The 23,347-nt window shown below is 37.7% G+C and overlaps 1 protein-coding gene across 1 annotated transcript; it reads left to right on the top strand.

Moving 5' to 3' along the window:
* The first annotated feature begins 4,258 nt into the window (after positions 1 to 4,258).
* Positions 4,259 to 15,771, top strand: hnf1bb (HNF1 homeobox Bb). Its single transcript, XM_081389919.1, has 9 exons — positions 4,259 to 4,795; positions 6,085 to 6,284; positions 8,645 to 8,921; positions 9,377 to 9,597; positions 11,365 to 11,510; positions 11,879 to 12,002; positions 13,794 to 13,943; positions 14,029 to 14,126; positions 15,045 to 15,771. Exons 1-9 carry the CDS (start codon positions 4,425 to 4,427, stop codon positions 15,063 to 15,065), a joined length of 1,608 nt encoding a protein of 535 aa, XP_081246045.1. The 5' UTR covers positions 4,259 to 4,424; the 3' UTR covers positions 15,066 to 15,771.
* Positions 15,772 to 23,347: the final 7,576 nt, after the last annotated feature.

A 23,347-nucleotide genomic window follows, 5' to 3' on the forward strand; every position in this document is an offset into this window, starting at 1 on the left:
TTGCGTTTTTAAAAATGTTCAATAACATATTTTGAATGATTATTATTGGATATTATAAAATTGTGTTTACATTGTAGAAAAGTAACATTGAACGGCTAGAGCAATGACAGCGACTAAAAAGCTGTAATGAAATTATCTGTGAGTTCGTTTTAGTTTGACCTGATACCTTGATTGACTCTGGCCCTCTGGGGCCCCGGGGTCACTGAGGCATGAGAGAGAAAAGCAGCAGGAGGAGTGCAATCAGGATGAAGAAGAGGACGAAACGTGTGATTCCTGCGAAGAGCAGAGCAAGCGAGCATGAGGTTCAGCGGGGCAGAGTCCACTCATCTCTAACAGGAGGGAGGAACGCTGATTCAGGCACGTCTGTTCCTGAGCGCTCACCCTCATCCCCCCCTTCACACTGGGGGTCCCGAAAAATGAGGGACAATTAAGATATGAAGCACAATAAAACCTTTCTGAAAGGGATGGATGAGTCTCTTCAAAAGTCTAATGAATGTTAAAAGTAAATAATTTAAATACTCATCTTAAATAAGGCATATTTTTAAATCTTATGTAATAAAAATAAATATAGAAATACTACACTTTTACTTTAAAATGCTTTTGTATATACATATTGCGTAGGAAGATAGTATATGTTAACATGATGTTTGTGTTGGTTGAAAGATTTGCAGCGCGTTAAGCAATACCTGATTAACCCAAGTAACCATTTAGCTAAATGACTGTACGGGATGGGTGAGCGATGGCCCTCCTATAGAGAGTAATGAGTGAAAGACATTTTTGTGATGTTGAATCCCTGCTGCTGAATTTAAAAAGAGTTTACTTCAGATTTGCTGTAGATTTAGATGGCATACATTTGCAGTGTCTGGTCCTGTGCCAGCATCACATGCTCTGCCTGTATTTATTCTCCTCCTTACGTTTACGGTGGCCATTTCTTCAGATTTTGACCCCTCGTGAGGAGCCATCAAAGTCTTCTTTTGAACGTTGTATCCATAAAAAGGTCATGAAGTCTTTACTGTGTTGTAAAAGCGCAGTACGGCATCATTGCTGTTGGCTGATATGTGTTGTAATGCTGTTAATTGTTCTGCCTGTGCAATTTAAATGAAATGTCAAGTGATTTTTGCAAACTCTGAGTGGGGCGTCAAAAGTTTGTAGATTGAAAGGGATGGCCTTCAGTATAATCATGTAAATGTTATAAGGTTGCTTGAAATTACTGATGAAAAGTTTGGGAAAATTGAAAAGTGGGAAATCAATCTAATCTATTTATTCTACTCCTGAGACCCAGAAAAAAAAGTTTTTTGAATTTAGTATTATTCCTCATTACATTGAGTTTAGACCATAATAAACAAATGGGAGGAAATATATATTTTATATTTGCAGATATATTTTTATATCTGCATATTTTATCTGTAAAAAGTGAACAGTTGACTTAACTTAAAAAAGTGAGGAAACCTGTTGCCTTAATAGTTTTAAGTAAATAAACATCATGCATATTGAAAAAATTATGTGAACCTGACAATTCCACATAATTTATTTTTTTTTCAATTACGCATGAAGTGTATTTACTTAATTTTAAGGCAACAAGTTTCCTCACTTTTTTAAGCTAAGTCAACAGCACTTTTTACAGTCAATCTATCTATCTATTATCTATCTATGTCTGTTTGTCTATCTGTCAGAGAGCGAGAGAGAGAGAGAGAGAGAGAGAGAGAGAGAGAGAGAGAGAGAGAGAGAGAGAGAGAGAGAGAGAGAGAATCTTAGATTGTAGAGTTGAGAATAAAGAAGGCCGTTGTGTGAATAGGAGATCTCCGTAAGGGGGATGTTTAAATCAGCGGGGGCTTCAGAGCTGCAGTCGGTTCTGGGAGAGTAGCTCCACTCACACTCCTTATTTCCTCTACCACTGATCTCATTTGCTCCTCTGCCTCCTTAAAGGAAATGAGTGTGATGTCTTTCAGTCACTTTAATTTTGACAAATGCGCGGAGCTTGCGGTCAGTTGTAGTATAGCCTACCTCACAACTCAATCAATAATATATAATGTCAATTATATGAAATTAGTCAAAATTATTGTAAAATTTCTAATCATTTCTCCATCCTTGAACATGGAAACAAGAATATTAGTTAGTAAAAATAAAAAATAAAAATAAAAAAAATGATGGAATAGCTTTAACAAAAAACATCTGCATTTTAAAGTAGTTTATAATCCTTAAATTGGTCTAATTCATCCAAGTTTGTGCAAAAGATATAGGGAAATGTGTTGTGTGTATATTCACACAAGGCTGTTTTATAACACAATCATAATCATTGCGCATCATCATGAAAAGGAAGCTCGTGAAGGTTAGATTACTGTGGTTAATGTCTAACAGGGTGATCAACGGAGTCTTTATGCGTAACACCTGTGGCACAGTTCTGTCACGGCAAACACAGACAATAAATGCCTCGAGACCTTACCTATATCTCAGAACATGACAGAAATAAACTGTGTGTGTGTTCTTGTGTTTATGTGTCCTTTTGAGTCCAAGTCAAGGTCCAGCTTACTGACCGGAACTCATCTTTCTGGTCACTGATTCCCCAGCTTACCCATCATGTCTAAAATGTGTGTGTAAGTATAAAATTTGTATTAAATGCACCTTTTTAGCATATTTTAGCCATACTTATAAAAGTTGAATATATCTGTAAACGCCTCATTTAGATCAAATATCTATGAATGGATGCCTATCGATCGACTTTGACACCTTTTGGTTCAAACTGCAGGCAAATTAGCCACATTTACAAAAAGAAAAAAACATTCCAGTGGTGGAAAGGGAAGGGGCTTTGATACACAGACAGCAGAGCCTTTCATAGTGGGAATAAACCACATACAAAACCTGGTCAGAGGAGAGAGAGAGAGAGAGAGAGAGAGAGAGAGAGAAAACTAACAAATTATTCATCCGATACAGTCACACTCCAGTGCAGCTTTCACAACAGAAGTAGTTTCACATCCTGGAAAAAAATATGTAATTTCTGTAAGTTTGTTATTAACTGCTGTTAATGATTGAGAACTGACCAGTCCCCAAAATGTGTGAGAAAGGTTGAAATGCAGCGCGCATTAAAATTCTGTTCCAGCAGCAGATTTGATCTTGAAATATAGTGTCTACGATTTTACATTTTCATAATGATTCTTTTTATGTAGCATTTTGATTCCAGTCTATTTCTGAAAAACATGAATGCTGAATTTTCACACACATATACTGCTGATGTGCATCTTATCACTTATCAACATTTTTGCTCATTAAAAAGTCACATTTTGCTTTTCAGAATCAAATAAATGAGAAAATTATTATATACAAAGAAGAAAAGAGGGGTCTATGAATGATGAAAAATTAGGTGTTTTTCTACACTGTAAAAAAAAAGTTGCTGCCTTTTTAAGTACAATCAACTTAAATGTTTAAGTCATTTCAACTTAAATTACATTAAACTGACTTTATAAAAGTATTTGAATCTTGTATAATTTATACAAATAAATGAAAATTGCTGAACTTATGTTGATGAGTTAAAGCAATGAATTTGTCATCATATAATTTTTATTACTCACATTTGAGTAATGATTATATCATAATGAAGGCATTATGAACACAACAAAAACTAACCAATAATAACAAATATAACGATTAATAAATCATCTTTTTTATCAGAGGGGGTGTCGCCTTTCATTCTCAAGTAAAAAAAAGAGTAATTTAAGCTTATAACAAAGACAAACAAAGCAAATATATGAAATGAAGAAATACAAATAGATTTGTGACTATTTAAATCACTAAAGAATTTTTCAGAAATTTAAATGTAAAATGTATTAGCCCATTGTTATTAAATGTTAGTAAGTTAGTATTTATTTACAAATACATTTTAATTACAATCAACTTGGATGTTTAAGTCATTTCAACTTATATTACATTGAACTGACTTTAAAAAATGAGTTGAATCTTGTATAACTTATAAAAAAACTTATTTTGATGAGTTACAGCAATATAAAAACATATGTTGTCATAACTTATTGATCATATAATTTTTACAGTGTAGCCTACTATTAATAGGCTAATAAGGAGTTTATTGAGGCAAAAGTCGTAGTTAATAGTAATTGGACCCTAATCTAAAGTGTGACCCAAAAGTAGACTGATACAGAATTGGATTCCTCCAAATTTCTCATTTATATTAGCTTTATTCATAAACGTGTAAATCATTTGCATAAGGTGCAACAGCCAATGACCATGCAGTCAGCTCCGCCCACCGGGAACGTGGAACGACTTCCTTCAGCAGGTGCGCTCGTGCACTGGACAACTGCAAAACTTTGCGTTGAGACACTTTAGTCTCATGTGCTTGCGTCCTTAAAAACACTCTTCGTTTCATTTAATTTCTATTTACCGAGGCCGCGAGGATTTTCAACGAGACCGGATTGATGTTTACTGACATGGTGTCCAAGTTGACATCGCTTCAGCAAGAGCTCCTGAGCGCCTTGTTGGACTCGGGGGTCACTAAGGATGTGCTGGTCCAGGCGCTGGAGGATTTATGCCCGTGTTCCGCCGAATTCGGAATAAAAATGGAAAAACCCTTGTCCCCGTCGAGTGTCAACGGCGGCAGCGACTCCAATGATTCAAAGCCGGTGTTTCTGACTCTGACCAGCGCGCAGGGGAAAGGCGGTAAGCTGTCCGGGGATGAGGGCTCTGATGACGGGGATGACTTCGACACGCCGCCGATCCTGCGCGAGCTGCAGTCTCTCAACACGGAGGAGGCGGCGGAGCAGCGCGCGCAGGTGGAGCGCATGTTATCGTGAGTTATTCACATACGGATACTTGACTTTTCAGTTCATTAACGAAATGTCACCTTATTAAAATATTATATGCAAACAATGCAACATGTTGAATTACAATGTAGGCCTACATACTTTTTTTTCCAGTCGCAATATGAACAATGCGTAATAATGAGCCGCTCTATAAAATAACCGTGAGCCTGTAGGCTAGTTCTTCAAAATTTCTGTAGAAACTTGTCTAATTTTATCCTATATAATTTATTTAATTTCTTTTATTAATGATTTTTTTTTTTAAAAAATACAATTATCTAACGAAACCAATACCAAAATTAGCCTATTGTGATGAAGCAATTTTTTTCTTATTTCAGTATTATTGTAATATTGTTTTAATTAGCCTACTTAATTATGCAACTTTAGGCACAAAAAAAAATCGAATACATTTTAAATTTCGGCAAAAAAAAAAAAAAAAAAAATCGAAATGTTCCTGTGCAAAAGTATAAAGAGGACAAGATATGTATATTGACGTAAAGTCAAAACGAAACCACGTGTAGTTGTTATTAATTTATTTCTATAAATCATCAACAGAAAGATACACAATGTCGTATGAATAGAGGGAAAAGATATCTAGTTATTCATTGTCCAAAGTTATAGTCTTAAATCAACATCCTCGAGCACACTAATGTGAGGGGTTATTTCCCCAAACAAACATTAGACATTTTCATTTGCTTTTTTTCTTTAAACTTATTGAACCGATCACAAGCGTTTTACTTGTTGTATGCTGATTGCTGTTTTATTTTTTGTTTTCACAAGAGGCCTACAATTAACAGATTTATTAAGGCATTTTGTCGGCTACGTCAAATTAGAGACATTTAAAATGATATAGGCTACAACCGATGCCATGCAAATATGGGGCCTATTATTATTATTTATTTATTATTTTATTGTATGACCTGAATGTATACAGTTCGTCTATATACAATTATTATTAGGCAAGCCTACAGTTATTTATCGCAAATATTCAACTCAGTATCGATAGGAGGGAAAATATTTTTTGGGGGAAATTAGCTAAACAAACGAGTACTAATACTCATTAGACATCATTAATTGTTTTGATTATGTCTTAAAAAACATTTTTTTTTTGTATGTTTTCAATTAATATTAAATGTTATTGCATGTCATGTCAATTTAGACGTTTGAGCCTTTTTTCATATTTGGGATTTTCAAAACAAAAGGCATACTTTTACACAACCTAACGTAACACCTCGACACATGAAAATAATGTGGAGTTGCTGGTGTGTGTCGTTGTCAGCGAGGACCCGTGGCGCGTGGCTCGCACTGTGAAAGGCTACATGCAGCAGCACAACATCCCTCAGCGCGAGGTGGTGGACGTGACGGGCCTCAACCAGTCGCACCTGTCCCAGCACCTCAATAAAGGCACGCCGATGAAGACGGCCAAGCGAGCCGCGCTTTACACCTGGTACGTCCAGAAACAGCGCGAAATCGACAGACGTAAGTCAGCATCTCAATACAACCTATAGGCCTAGCGTATGTAGACTGTTTTGTTCCCTTTGCAAGCTTAAAAGTAAATTAATCTATTTGCATTATATAACAAAATATCATACAAGTGACATTTATTTTATAATCTCTCGTTTATTTATTTATTTTTGCATCTGGTATTGATGTTTTGTTATATAAAACAATGCAGTGAATATTTTTTTTATATTATTACATTTGTTTACATATATTACATACTTGGTGTTTTTTATTTTATTACAGTTCAATTCAATTCACGTTTATTTGTATAGTGCTTTTCACAATGCACATAATTTCAAAGCAGCTTTACAGAAAGTGCATGAGTCCATATTACAATTTAGAGTGATCTGTTATTTGAGATAAATGTCTAAGTTAAGTATTTCAGAAATGTACATTTACAAAGATTCAGTGTTTGCGTCATCTGAAATCTTCGCAGAAATCTTCACAGCACATGCAAAATAGGGGAGAGCGGGGCACAACCTAACACTTTTTGACTTTCTCAGTTTGTGTAAATTCACTTGAGGTTCAGAGTATTTATTTTTCCCCCAAATTAATTTCACACATGTCTAATTATGTGGTTTTGTTTCATTAATACAAATTACAGTGTATACTTTTTTCTTGATAGGTGGGGTCCATTGTAACTTGACCATATGAAAGCTTCAAATGTTATCTGATCAAATAAATAAAATATATACAAGACACACAAAAATATTTTGTCAATAAAATACAATTCTTAAATTTTGCAGATAAAATAATGCCATTTTTGTGTGTATAATTTTTGAGTTTGACAACAAACACACCACAAAACACAGTTATACAGCATAGTTCAAAACATAATTATAAGTAATGATTTCTTAACATTGACTCTCAGTCTTTATTCACCTTTTTCTCATGGTTTCTCAATAGATTTCTTAAAAGTAAAGAATAGAATAGCATAGTTCTATAGAAGCACATTGTAACGCAGTTACAACATGCCCCATCTGCGCAACTGAAACCCGAAGCATTAAAGAACTATCTCAACTGTTAAATAACAGATATAAGATTAAAATAATTTCAGATTTGTCTAATTTTAAATAAACACAATAAACAGATGAAAAACTAACTTTTTTTATGGTTAAAATAATGTTCAGCGATATCTTCCAACGATTTTTTCATTTTGGCAAAAAATAAATAAAAAAAATCCTGGACCACAAAACCAGTCACATGGGTCAATTTTTTTAAATTGAGATATACATCATATGAAAGCTGAATAAATACGCTTACCATTGATGTATGGTTTGTTAGGATATGACAATATTTGGCTGAGATACAACTATTGTAAATCTGGAATCTGAGGGTGCAAAAAAAATCGAATCATTGAGAAAATCGCCTTTAAAGTTGCCCATTTATGTTCACGATTGTGCTACACTCACTCACAAAAATAAATGTTTTATATATTTACTGGTAGGAAATTTACAAAATATCTTCATGGAATATGATCTTTACTTAATATCCAAATGATTTTTGGCATAAAATAAAAATCCAAAATTTTGACCCATACAATGTATTGTTGGCTATTGCCACAAATATACCCGTGCGACTTATGACTGGTTTTGTGATCCAGGGTCACATATAGTGTTGATATGGCAACTAGAAAATACAGTACATTTTGTCATGCTGGCATATGTGGAAAGTTTTAAACCATGTGTGTTACAACAAGTAGCCTCGTGTTAGTTTGTGCCCCGCTCACCCCTACACTGTGTCTATTATAAATGACCTACAGCACTTTTGTTTCTCAAACTTTGGTCAGATAATTTATTCATATTTGTAGACTGCACAATACATGTTCTTTACTTTCTCTGAATAGCCTACATTTATGAAGGACATTCATTTTTCAAGGTCAAGATTATAATTTCATACAAATTGGTGCTAATTACTTACTTATGTATGTATGTACGTACGTATGTATGTACGTATATATATATATATATATATATATATGTGTGTGTATGTGTGTGTGTGTATACTGTACGTACTTTCATACAAAGTGACGTTAATTGTGTGTGTGTGTGTGTGTCTGTCTGTCTGTATATATATATATATATATATATATATATATATATATATATATATATGTATATATGTGTGTGTACTGTGTGTGTGTGTGTGTGTGTGTGTGTGTGTGTGTACACATATATATATACATACTCCGTTCTGTAAGCCCCATACTTGGATCTATTATCATTATTATTACCACCCTCAAAATTGCATCTTCATTATGGGCCTCCCCATCCAGCACTATCTATCATGATTCTGCCTTACTCTGCCCCAATCGTGTCCCCCTCTTATTTCCGCAGAGTTCGACCGTGTTCAGGGCTCTGACCTCAGTGACTCAGGCAGTCAGGATCAGGTCCTGTTTTTTTTCCCAGAATTCAATCATACCGGACACAGTTCGGGCGCTCCGGGAGCTTCTGGAGGACCAATCGGAGACGAGGGGGAGCCAGGCTCTAAGAGGATGAGACGAAACCGTTTCAAATGGGGTCCGGCATCTCAAGAGATACTTTATCAGGCTTATGAGCGCCAGAAGAACCCCAGCAAAGAAGAGAGGGAGGCACTCGTGGAGGAATGCAACAGGTAATGCTCTCTCGCTCTTCCGTTGCTGTCCGTTTCAGTGAAATTACAACGTGAACAACTGCATTCACAGACATGCAACTGCAGTTTGATTTATTTTTATGTTTTGCATTTTATTATATTACATACTATATCTTTTTTAAATTACAGACACCACATTCATTTTAATGTTTATAAAATCTATGTATAAAGTCTGTTGTTTTTATTTTTGATCAATTTTTATATTCTCTTGTTTCTCAGACTTTTGGTTGGATACTTATTTATTTTATTTATGCTTTAAAACACAGTGGCACTCATGCATTCGTTTTTATTAAAAATATGTTTAATATATCTGTTAAATTACATTTAATTAATTACATCATTTGTTTCTTTTTTTCTGTTCGACAATATAATACATTTATTTGAACACATTTGATCTATTGCAAACAGCTGTTGGTTATTTTTGGGGATGTTCTCAGGGCAGAGTGTGTGCAGAGGGGTGTGTCGCCCTCTAAAGCTCATGGACTTGGATCTAACCTGGTCACGGAGGTTCGTGTGTACAACTGGTTTGCAAACCGGCGGAAGGAGGAAGCCTTCAGACAGAAGCTGGCTATGGACACATATCCACCCCACAGCATGAACCCCCTGCTGTCCCATGTGTCTTCACACACCCAGCACCATCACAGTGCCTCCGATTCAAGTAAGTGCATGTAACAATCACACAGAAAACAGAAGCGCAGACTCTGTTCACACCTGCTATTAACATCTGTCTCAGATGATCCGATGTCATGCTAACCGCAAAAGTTGGAAGTGTTATTTTAGTATTATTTATATGCTATAAATAATACTAAATCGATCTTGGCAACGATTAATTGCATCCAAAATAAAAGTTTGTGTTTACGTAATATATGTGTGTGTACTGTGTATAATTATTTTGTATATATAAATACACACACATGCATGTATATATTTAAGAAAATGTGTTATTTATATATACAATATTTATATTTATATATAATATAAATTATGTATAAATATATATACAGTATATACATGCAAATGTTTCTTAAATATGTACATGTGTATTTATATATAAAAAATAATTATACACAGTACACACACACATAATTACCCAAACACAAACTTTTATTTTGGATGCGATTAATCGCGATTCATGTTATGTTCTTTTGTCACTTTTATTATTTTTAATATTACTATTTAGGTTTAATTTAAAGGTTAAAGATTTTAGTTCAGTAACTAATTTCAGTGTTTCAACCTAAATTTAAGACAGCATTTCTGATCTAATATTTATTTCAATGAACACAACTGTTTTTAATCGGTTTAGTTAACGATAATAACCCTGGTTTTCCGCTGTATTTGAGCATTATGGTCTGGTTTCACAGACAGGGCTTAGATTAAGCCAGGATTAGTTCTTAGTTCAATTAGGACATTTAAGTAGCTTTAATAAACATGCCTTAGAAAAAAACATTACTGGTGTTTACTTGAGATAAAACAATGGCACTGACATATTCGAACACAGTTTAAGATATGCCAATGCAAGTTGCTTTCAGTTCAAACATCTCAAACATGCATTTAAGTCTGGGACTAGACTAAGCTGTGTCTGTTAAACCGGGGTTATACTGAGTGTTAGTATCAGGTGTAAACAGGGTCACAAAAGCAGTAAGAGTGTGTTTGTTTCATTGGAATTCTTCCGTCCCATTGGTGTGTGAACAAAACACACAGCCACACCCGCAGACACATGTGAGATACAAGGACATAAAATCTTTAGGGTCAAACCAGGGTCAAGTCAAGGTTCGAGCTTTGTGTCTGGGAGGGTGTGTTTTGCTCCCTCAGAAGATCGATAGCTTGTTGGAAAAAAAAGTGTTTTAACTCAGAAGGATCATGCAGTGGCTTAAAACGATCATATAATAAAATCAGAATGCTTCAGCTTAACTTTTGGCAACTACAAAAGGGCACTTTTCTGTGGAAAAGCCGTAAACTGTCAGCCTGTGAAATGGACCGAATTCCGCAGAATGTTTACAAATGGATTAATATTACGTCAAGAGAGTGAGTCAGAGGACAGCGTGTTTGCTCAAGCTGTGTGTTCTGCTACAGTCACTGACCTCCAACGGTTCAAAAGCTCTTTGATTGTATTTGTTTGCCCCGGAGCAAGAAAACGCACAACATTTAGCATAATCAGTTTTCAGGTATGTTTACGAGAACGCGTTTAAGGAATAGACGGCCTCATAAAGGCCTTTCGGTGTTTGGACTGCAGACTCTTATCATTCGAGCTGCATTTACAGCTACGCAACTAGGTCAAATAAAGATAGACGGTATCGGGTCAGCATGTGCCGACTAGCAGCTTTCTCTTTTTCCCACTGTGACAACACAACAAATTGCACATTTTTGTCTTCAAAGCATTAACTGCACTATACTACTGAAGTGTTTCTTGTGTTTTTCGGTGCAGAGCTCAGGTACAGTCAACAAGGAACCAGTGAGGTCACTTCCTCCACAACCATCAGTCACCATGGCAGCAGCCAATCAGTATTGCAACAGGTGTCTCCGGGAAGCCTGGACCACTGCCACGGCTTGTTATCGCCGGACGCCAAAATGGTAAAGAAAAAACCGTCATGACAAGCACGGGTCTGCCGGCCCTTTTTTTCAGCCGTGTAGTCGCAGAGATCAATGTACATTTTACAGACATGATTGATAAAGTCGCCTTTATTTGGAAACTGACTCAACTAGGTCAAAGAGAGCATTGATCTAGCATGTGAAGGCAGTATGTTTAACACAAAAACCCTGCCTTTATTCACTTTCATTCACCTTTATGCTCCCCCAATAAACATTTGTAATGTTATGTTAGTCCGCTCTCACAGTTCAAAAACGACGTTTTTCACCAGAGGAAAGGAACCACGTCCTTACTTGCAAAGTGTTTGTGTACCTTATATGTATTGACATTGTGTGTGTGCGTGTGTGTCCAGATCTCGGTCTCTGGTGGAGTCTTGCCTCCTGTGAGCACTTTGACCAACATTCATAGTCTGTCTCAGTCGTCTCATCATCATCATCAGCAAGCACAGAGCCTCATTATGAGCCTGGCCGCTCAAAGTGAGTGTATCGCCATTTTTATTTACTCCTTCTTCTTCTTCATATCTTACATCGTAAACTGTGGTACGTACTGTACACTGTAAAAACATCCTATTAAATTTACGATAAAAACTGCTGCTGTGGTTGCCAAAAATAAATACAGTGACTACATTTCAGGTATTTCTGGATGGCATATTGGTGACTGTATATATTCTTATTTTCCACTGTAATTATACAGTACATAGTTTTTCTGGCAAAAACTCAAATGCAGTATTTACATATAATTGCTATGTTAAACCATTTCCAGTTTTTTTTAACGTATATGTAAGGTATCTTACAGTTAACAATACTGTAGCATTTATTTTTTTCATTTTTATCACACATTTTGACATCTGCGGTATTTTTCTGTTTTTCTGATGTGATGAAAGGTGGTATTTGGCCTGAAACGTTTAAAAACCACTAACCTACACTGTCATTCATTTTTTTTTATCAAATGGAATTTCAAAAATAACTCAAACAGGTTCTCTCAACACTCCCTCCTCTTTCTATTGGTCAGACAAACAGATACCCACGCCCCCAAACTCATGTCAATGGTTGAGACACTGCATTACTGGTAGGGATTCTTAAACAGAGCAATGTTTTGATAGCAGGAGCAACAGCATCTAGCTGATCTAGTTAGATCATAAAAAACGTTTATAGCTAGCTACCTGAGTCATAATACATCTGGTGTAATGACACTTAAAGGTCACTCTATCGCCCTCTTGAGTGCTGGAGTGTCTGACTGTCACAGTAACACTAAAACATTTGATGAGTAGGTCAAGCATTTGAGTCCTTGTTTGCACACTTGCCTAAGCCAGTAAACATACGACAAGCCGATCCTAACAGAGTTCATTTACAGGTTCATTTACAAGCCCTGAAGCTACAATAGCAAAATCATCCTGTTTAATTCTAAGGATCAGATTCAAATCATGTAAAACTAAAATTTGACAGTTCTGGCGCAAAAAGAACATTCTAAATGGACTTGTGTAGTATGTGGCCCCTTTAATTCTTTACATTTTTTTATTGCAACGTAACGTAACACATTTTTACAGAAATATTGGAGAATGTTAAAGAACACTAACAGGACAAAAAAAACATAGATATACGACCATTTCAAATAAATTCCATATCATCTCTATATATGTGAAAAGTACTGTGTGTGCGGTCATAAATATCAGTGTTATTTTAGTATAACTGAGACACTATTATAGTTGTATTCATATTTTCAATTATTTTTTATTTTTATTTTTATGTTAGTTATTTAGTTGTGTATTTTTGCCAATTATTTTTTTCTATATGTCTATGATCTATATTTAAAAATATAGTCTATAGTGTCTATATATAATTTTTATTTCTGTTATTGGTTTAGTTTTTTTTAGTACATCAAGTTAAACTAAATAAAAATAAGAAAAAATGAAAACAGTTTAAGTTTTCTTATTTTATTTTTGTTAACGATTATTTCATTTTAAGTAACAAAAATGTTTTCTTTTATGGTTTTAGTTTTAGTAATAACCCTGTGTGTGTGTGTGTGTGTGTGTGTGTGTGTGTGTGTGTGTGTGTGTGTGTGTGTGTGTGTGTGTGTGTGTGTGTGTGTGTGTGTGTGTGTGTGTGTGTGTGTGTGTGTGTGTGTGTGTGTGTGTGTGTGTGATTTTAAATAATATGTATAGTCTAGTATAAATGATTATTATTATTTAAATTATTTTCTTTTTCAAATCTTTTAGAACAATTTGAACAACAAGTTCTGACTTTGACACGGTTTTTACGTTTCGCCAGGTCTGGCTTCGCCTCAGTCTCAGAGCGTTCCCGTCATCAACAGCGTGTCTGGCCTGGCCACCCTGCAGCCGATGCAGTTCCCACAGAACACCAGCCTGACGCAGCTGACCACAGCTCACCTCTCCCAGCAGCCCTTCTCACAGTCGCACAGTAATAACCCCTGCTCATTAATGCAAAACGTTCTGTGATTCTGAACGGCAATGTGCAAAACTCACATTTCGCTTGTCTTTTTCAGTGTACTCGACCAAACAAGAAGCCGCCCAGTTTTCCCATCCATCTCGATATACGACCATGGACACCAGCACAATCACACACCTCGGCTCCAGCAAGCAGGTCAAACTTCAGTTTCTTGTACTTTCTATCCACCTTACTTCTAATGTAAGAGTGGGTGCAGCCATTTGTAACTTGAATGTGCGAGTTTTTTTTTTTTTTTTTTTTTTTACTTATTGTATACATAAACACTGGTTTGGAGTGCAAATAGTTTTCTAGTTATTTACCTATAGGCCCTGTTTACACCTGGTATTAAAATGTGTTTTGGTCGATCGGATAACAAGTGGACGACAGGTGTAAATGGGGTCTAAAAAGTTTTGAGCTTGTCCACTTTCAACCACTTCCAGAGGTAGTTGAAAACACATTTGACCGGATTGCTTTCGTAGTGTAAAAGCCACAAAAGACCGTCTACTCTCCGCTTACTGACCTAATGCGTAAACATGGAAGAGCTCTAGCCAGACTGGATTTAAACTTTGTCGTCTGAAGACCCAAGTTTGGTTTGAAGACAAAAAATGTACCAAGCACAATGTTCTCTCTCACCATTCCTGATTTCTAACACAGTCTTGCGTCTGTCAGAGCAGAAACCAAAGCTGATGCTCTCCGTATGTTTTTCCATCGTCTCCGTGAGCTTATTTTGTCCATTAGAACGAAAGATCTGAAAAAACACATAGACCCTCGTCTCAAAGAAATCAGGACAGAAGTGGTTGAAAGTGGACAAAAGTGACGGATTAAAACACCAGGTGTAAACGGGTTTGTGTCCCTCGTCTACTTGTGAACCGATCAACCAAAACGCATCTTAATACCAGGTGTAAACAGGGCTAATGAATCTGAACAGAAAGTAACTTACTTCCGCATTGCAAAATTAGGTGTGTACATTTTTATAAAGTGGTCAATGTTGATATTTCTCTCTCTGTACATAAACATTGCCTATCTGTATTTGCGGTCCTGATGGATAATCGTTACTCTCTGTTGTCACTGCAGTGTCCATTGCAGGCCTGGTGAACAAACGCAACCGAAGCGAGAACTTCCTCGGCAGCTTAGCAACAGCGGTCCGTGACCTCTGCGTTTCTCAGTTACGCTGGTAACCTGTCAGCATGGAGAAACAATAGGAGCAGAACTGCCTCTGGATTCTGCAACAAATGAAGAATAATGATTGATATATTACAGCTTTAAGCCATATGACAGAACAAACTGGCGGAACTGGCTAAGACGATTGTATACTGAGCCGAAGCTTTCACACCCATCGGTTTTAGGGGATGAAATCTTCAATGATACTGTACATACGATTTAATGAGGAAATATGGTTTGTTATTAAATACAAGGTCAAGTTTTCAGGCAAAGCAACAACAACAACAACAACAACAACAACAAAAATAGTCAGTCGATCACGGATGAGATTTTGTTTTCCACGCACGTTTGAGATTTGAAATGTATCCCATATTCTTAAAGAAAATCATCACATTACTGTGTAAATTCACAACATCAGAGTGGTCTTTCCATTTCACTGCATGGACTTGCACATAAAAGTAATCCCAAAAGATGCTACAAATGTAATTGCTTCTCAGGGATTGATTTCACACTACTCCATTGTAGCTAATATTATGAGAATGTGTATAACTGCCTAAAGGCTTTGCTATTTTTTATATAAGTTTTGGAATCACTTCAATCATATTTATATTTGTGTAAATCGATAAATAATACATTTTTGAAGAATACCTCCTGGCTTTAGTGCTCATTTTTATTAGTTTATGCCAATGATGTGTTTATTTGTTTTGTCAGGTAATGTGCCATAGCAGAAAGCAGGGCCACACTTTGCATTTATAATGTGTTCACACACTAATGGAAAGTCAGAGGTGTGAAGGAGGGGTGGAGACAGGACAGAGATGGGCAATAAAAGGGTGTGTATTTGTTTTCCATGCCCCATTAGGCCTATTTCCCTTGTTGTCTCACTGGTCAAAGGGCATGAAAGTATCATCTGAGTTTACTTTTAGGAAGTGAACAGGTGAAGTCATTTCCTTTCCTCTTCTCACATGACTTCTCTAGCATGTGATTACAGTTTTTTCAGTTTTTCCCCATGGAAACTAAACTAAACTAATTAAAATGGCACCCTGGGGATTCGTTTCTTAATGAAGCAAGTGCATGACTGCAAAAGTGAACTGTATCAGTGTATCAGAAGAAAACAAGTACTGATTTATTACTGAAATTGGCAGTGGTTCTGAATATTTACGAATATAAGTCCCGTTCAGGTTCAGAAATGAAATGATAGGAAAATATGCAATAAATGAATGTATGTAATGTGTAAAGTATTGCAGAGTATTGGATCACTTGTGCAAAGTGAAGATAAAACATGTTTCTTGAGCAGCAAATCAGCATATTAGAATAATTTCGGAATGATCATGTGACACTGAAGACTGAAGTAATGATACTGAAAATTCAGCTTTACCATCACAGGAATAAATTACATTTTAAAATATATTTATATAGAAAACAGTTATTTTAAACTGTAAAAAAAGATTTCACAATATTTCTATTTTTATTGTATTTTTGATCAAATAAATTCAGCCTTGTAATATATATATATATATATATATATATATATATATATATATATATATATATATATATATATATATATTACATATGAAACTACATATGATTCCAATTTAGTTTCTAATAAAAATTATTTAAAATTAACAAAATACAAATGTATTTCCACTAGTGGTTTCAGACATTTGAACTGTATCAGATTTCAAATGGAGGACAGTGATGGAAGAATAGAATATAGCAAGTAAAAGTTAAATTATGTATCAGTCATTACATTAAAATAACAGTAACATATTGTACATTACCTCATTAAAGTCTAAAAAACAAAGCCTACAATTATATGACTGTTATATGACATTTATGTAAATAAATGTTGAGACTGAGATGTTCTGAAGCACTCATGTTCTGGCTCCTTCATTTAACAATACCAACAACAAACATATTATTGGTAACAAGTTTATTGAAAATAGCTATACTAAAGTTCTGGGCTGGTCTGTTCATGGACAGAATCAACAGTATTGTAATTGTAGCACGTTAGCGATTAGCATACTAGCTTCTCCTGTAAAATCCAGAGGCAGCAGAGGACACATGCTGGGACGTGGACAATAGAGGACAACGAGGAGGCGTGGAGCAATGAGTGTGCAGACGTCTTTCAGAGCAGGTCGGCAGAAGTGATCTTATGTCAGCTACTGCTGGGGTCAAAGGTCAGAAAGACAGGAGACAGAAAAGCTGACTTTTCCCCTGTAACCCTCTGTTCTCTTCCCACACTGCCATAGCTTGTGTTGAAGGAATGTTCCAGATTCAAAACAAGTTGCTTTATCAACAGATTACCACAGAAAAAGAATGTTTGAACCATTCCTTAGTTTGTAGAAGCACACTTTTGTAGCCTAAACTGTATTTACAGTGATGCATTTACATGAGGCAAGACATTCTGGAGGGTTTAAAAGCATAAATAAGATGGTGTATTTGTGTTTTTGTAGCTTCTTCTGTTTAAAAATGTGTTTTATTTGAGCTGTAAGGCTTCAGTGGTGTTCTATGTGGTATGCATAACCAACATAACTCTTGTGAGAGTATTTTTCTCTATTTTTGCACCTGTCATGCAAAGGTTACATACTTTACCTGCTTTACATGGACATCACAGAGGATCAAATTTGATGTTGGCTTGATGAAATTAGAGAAAGGGCCATTATCCCTTGACCATTTCCACCCCCGTGTCCAGCTATCAGGGGTCAGTGTGTGGGCCGAACATCAGCCTAAAGTGACCCCATACCGAGATCTTCTTGACTTGTTGACTTAGTTTTAAACATGCTGACTAGGGATATTGTTCATTCATCATGTTTTAAGATCTATATTATGGTATTCATACACAATAAAAAAAAAAAGCAAATATATACACATATACACTCTGTTCAAAAGTTTGGGGTTGGTGCTATTTTTATTTATTTATTTATTTTTTATTTATTTTTTTTTTTTAAGAAAATGTTTGGCTACTTTTATTCTGCAAGGACAAATTAAATTGATCAAAAGTGACAGTAAAGGCATTTACATTGTACATTACAAAAGATTTCTATGTCAAATGCTGTCCTTGTGTACTTTCTATGAAAATTCAACTTTGCATCACAGGAATAAATTGCATTTTAATATATATATATATATATATATATATATATATATATATATATATATATATATATATATATATATATATATATATATATATATACATACAGCCGTGCTCAGAATTAATCATACCCCTGGTAAATATGATCAAAAATGGCTGTAAAAAATAAATCTGCATCGTTTATCCTTTTGATCTTTCATTCAAAAAATTGGTAAAAATGTAACCTTTCCGTGAAGTAAAAGAATTGAAAGTGGGGGGGAAATCACATTATGAAATAAATGCTTTTCTCCAAAACACGTTGGCCACAATTATTGATACCCCTAATGTTTTATGAATAAAATATCTCTGAAGTATATTCCCATTAATATTTACCTTTTTTAGCACACCAGGGTGAAATTGTCCAGCTATGACTTCTTGTTTCACAGGAGTTTAAATATGAGGAAACACAAAGGCCAAATTCCCTTAATCATCCATCACAATGAGTAAAAACCAAAGAATATAGTTCTGATGTGCAGCAAATGATTGTTGAGCATCACAAAATTGAGAGTGGCTGTAAGAAAATAGCTAAAGAATTGAAAATCCCCATTTTGACCATCAGGGCAATAATTAAGAAGTTATAATCAACTAAAGATGTGACGAATCTGCCAGGAAGAGGACGCGTGTCTATATTGTCTTAATGCACGGTGAGGAGGAAAGTTTGAGTGGCCAAAGACTCTTCAAGGATCACAGATGGAGAATTGCAGAGATTAGTTGAGTCTTGGGGTCAGAAAGCCTATTTTTAAAAAAATCAAACAACCCCTACATCACCACATGTTGTTCGGGAGGTTTTCAAGAAAAATGCTCCTCGCTCCTCCAAAAACTAACTCCAGCATATTCAGTGGTCAGACACGACTGGAACTTCAAACGGCACAGGGTTCTGTGGTCAGATGAAACTAAAAAAAGAGCTTTTTGGCAGCAAACACACTAGATGGGTTTGGTGCACACAAGGATAAAAAGTACCCCATGTGTACAATTTAATATACCATTGGATCTTTAATGTTGTGGGCATATTTTTCTGGTCCTGGACTTCTTATTCAGATACATGGCATTGTGGATTCTATCAAATATCAACAGATAAAAAATCAAAACCTGATGGCCTCTGCTAGAAATCTTATAATGGGCCGTGGTTGGATCTTCCATCAGGACAACGATCAAAAACAAACATCAAAATCAACACAAAACTGTGTTAGGGAGCACAAAATGAAGCTTCTGTCATGACTGTCCCAGTTCCCTGACCTGATGAGTGGAGTGAACTGAAGAGAAGAAGCACCAACAGAAAAACATTTATTTCATAATGTGATTTCCCCCCACTTTCAATTCTTTTACTTCAATGAAAGGTTAGGATTTTGCGTATTTTTTGAATGAAAGATCAAAAGGATAAACGATGCAGATTTATTTACAGCCATTTTTGATCATATTTACCAGGGGTATGATTAATTCTGAGCACGATTATATATATATAGTACTGTGCAAAAGTCTTAGGCATGTTAATATCACCCCCCCCCCCCAAAAAAAATGGTTTTAAGTCAGTTACTTATATCTTTTGCTGTAGTGTGTCAGTAGGAAATATCAGTTTACATTTCCAAACATTCTTTTTGCCATTAATTGTAATAATCCAGTGAGATTTGTGTATGCACAAGGAATCTGACAACAGCCGGTATGATCTGATCTCACCATCATCGAGTCCGTCTGTGATTACATGAAGAAACTGTAACGACAAACTGATAGGAAACAAGTGCGAGTGAACAATAAGTTTATTTTGTAATAAACACTCAGGGTAAATGACAGATACAGTATTCTTCTTGATGAGATCGTCAGTGCACAGCCAACAGGAGATCGCCAGGAACACAGCAAACAGGAGAGCGTGACACAGGGGCTGAGACAGGCGATCCTCAGTGAGTGGGTGAGTGAAGAATCCGTAGTGAGATCGACCGTGAAGAATCCGTGGTGACATCGACAATGAAGAATCCGTGGTGAGATCGACAATGAAGAATCCGTGGTGAGATCAGCAGTGAGGAATCCAATCCAGCACAGTGCAGGCGAAACACGAGGAAAACAAACAGGAGCAGGCACGCATACGGGGATTCATCAACAACGATCTGACAAACATGGGACGAAAGACAGGGCATTAAATAGGCTGTGATAATTACAATCAGCTGTCGCAGATCAGGGTGATAGGGAGATCAGTGACAACGCCCACATGAAACAATGAATGAACTGAGACACACCCACACACTCACACACACACACGTAAACACACAGACTAGAATGAGACAGCGGATCTACCAACCGTGACAGTACCCTCTCCCCTAGGAACGCCTCCTGGCGTTCCCAGACAACCCTACCTGTCGATTGAAATCATCGATGAGGGAGTGATCCAGGATGTCTCGAGCAGGTACCCAACTCCTCTCCTCCGGACCGTAACCCTCCCAGTCCACCAAGTACTGAAACCCGCGTCCCCTCCGTCTCGAGTCCAGGATACGATGTACCGAATAAGTAGGTTCCCCATCTACGAGTCGCGGCGGGGGAGGAACCGGGGCAGGCGGATTAAGATGAGAACGAAACACGGGTTTTATTTTGGATACATGAAAGGCGGGATGAATTCTCCTGTACGCTGGAGGAAGTTTGAGGCGGACTGTCACCGGACTAATAATCTTGGTGACAGTGAACGGGCCAATGAATTTGGGGGCAAGCTTATTAGACACGGAGCGGAGAGGAATGTTCTTAGTAGAAAGCCACACTTTTTGACCAGCGACGTATACGGGTGGCTTACACCGGTGGCGATCGGCTTTAGCCTTGGTGCGCGCCCCCACATGGAGCAGAGTCTCACGGGCTCTAGTCCATGTGCGGTGACACCTCTGGACGAAGGCGTGAGCGGAGGGGACCGCGACTTCGGGTTCCAGACTCGGAAAGATAGGTGGCTGGTATCCTAAGCTACACTTAAACGGAGAAAGGCCCGTGGATGACACTGGCAACGAGTTATGTGCGTACTCAACCATAGAGAGTTGTTGGCTCCAGGACGAAGGATTCTTATAGACCAAACATCGCAACATTCTCTCCAGGTCTTGGTTGGCTCGCTCAGATTGACCATTGCTCTGGGGATGATAACCCGAAGACAGACTGACTGTGGCCCCTAATAATCTACAAAACTCTCGCCAGAATTTGGACACAAACTGGGAACCTCTGTCAGAAACCACGTCCATCGGGAGGCCATGTAACCGAAAGACGTGATCAATGACCGTGACCGCTGTCTCCTTGGCTGATGGTAGTTTGGGCAAGGGAATGAAATGTGCCGCCTTCGAGAACCGGTCCACTACGGTTAAAACAACCGTCATGCCATTAGAGGGCGGGAGGGCGGTGACAAAATCTAGCGCTATGTGGGACCAGGGTCTAGAAGGGACAGACAGCGGTCGAAGTAACCCATCAGGAGGTCGGTTAGACGTCTTAGCAGTGGCACAAACTGAACAAGCCAAAACAAAATCGTGAATGTCGCGAGCCATTAATGGCCACCAGAATCGTTGCTTTATTAAGTAGCTAGTACGACTTACTCCTGGATGACAAGCCACGTTGGAGCAATGACCCCATCGAATAACGTCGGACCGCGACCCCTCCGGCACAAACAAACGATTCGGTGGGCAACCGGGCGGAGGCGTTACCCCTTCTAAGGCCGTCTTGACCTTCGACTCGACCTCCCATACGAGTGTGGAGATAACTACTTTCTCGGGTAAAATACACTCGGGAGTAACCGGGCGTTCGGATGGATCAAAAATACGAGATAATGAATCGGGTTTGATGTTCTTGGAACCCGGGCGGTACGAGAGAGTAAAGTCAAAACGTCCGAAAAAAAGTGCCCACCGAGCCTGTCTGGAGTTGAGTCTTTTGGCAGATCTAATATATTCAAGGTTCTTGTGATCGGTCCAAACGATAAAAGGTACCCCCGACCCCTCTAACCAATGACGCCACTCCTCCAACGCTAACTTGACGGCCAACAACTCTCTGTTACCAATGTCATAGTTACGTTCGGCAGGTGATAAACGATGGGAGAAAAACGCGCAAGGATGCATCTTGTCATCTGAGGACGCGCGCTGGGATAGAACTGCTCCTACCCCCACCTCTGACGCGTCGACCTCCACCACGAACTGACGTGTGGAATCAGGGGCGACGAGGATGGGAGCCGAAACGAAGCGACTCTTGAGGTTGGAGAACACAGCCTCAGCTGTGTCCGACCACCTGAACGTCGTTCTGGGGGAGGTCAAGGCAGTCAGAGGCGCGGCTAGCTGGCTGAAATTGCGAATGAAACGCCGATAGAAATTGGCGAACCCCAGAAACCGCTGTAGGGCCTTACGGGAATCTGGACTTGGCCAATCCATCACAGCCTTAACCTTGTCAGGATCCATGCGCATTCCCTCAGAAGAGACGATGTATCCTAAAAAAGAGACAGACTGTGCATGAAATTCGCATTTCTCCGCCTTGACAAAAAGCCCATTCTCTAGCAGCCTCTGAAGCACTCGTCTGACGTGCTGAACGTGTTCCTGGAGAGACGAAGAAAAAATCAATATGTCATCCAGGTAGACATATATGAACTGATCAACCATGTCTCTCAACACGTCATTGACGAGTGCCTGGAAAACCGCTGGGGAGTTGGAAAGCCCAAAAGGCATAACCAAATATTCAAAGTGTCCCCTGGGGGTATTGAAAGCGGTTTTCCATTCATCCCCCTTCCTGATGCGAACCAAATGATAGGCATTACGTAAATCCAATTTTGTGAAAATGGATGCTCCCTGCAACCTCTCGAAAGCTGAAGACATCAACGGCAAAGGATAAGTATTCTTTACCGTGATGTTATTCAGCTCCCGGTAATCAATACAAGGCCGCAGAGAACCATCCTTTTTACCCACAAAAAAGAATCCCGCCCCCGCGGGAGAAGAGGAAGGTCGGATGAATCCGGCTGCTAAAGAATCAGAAATATATTTCTCCATGGCCTCCCTCTCAGGAACCGAAAGAGAGTAAAGTTTGCCCTTAGACGGAGACTTACCTGACACTAGATCTATTGCACAGTCATAGGGACGATGCGGAGGGA

Source organism: Scardinius erythrophthalmus (assembly GCF_964197995.2).
Source record: "Scardinius erythrophthalmus genome assembly, chromosome: 17".
Classification (NCBI taxonomy): Eukaryota; Metazoa; Chordata; class Actinopteri; order Cypriniformes; family Leuciscidae; genus Scardinius; species Scardinius erythrophthalmus.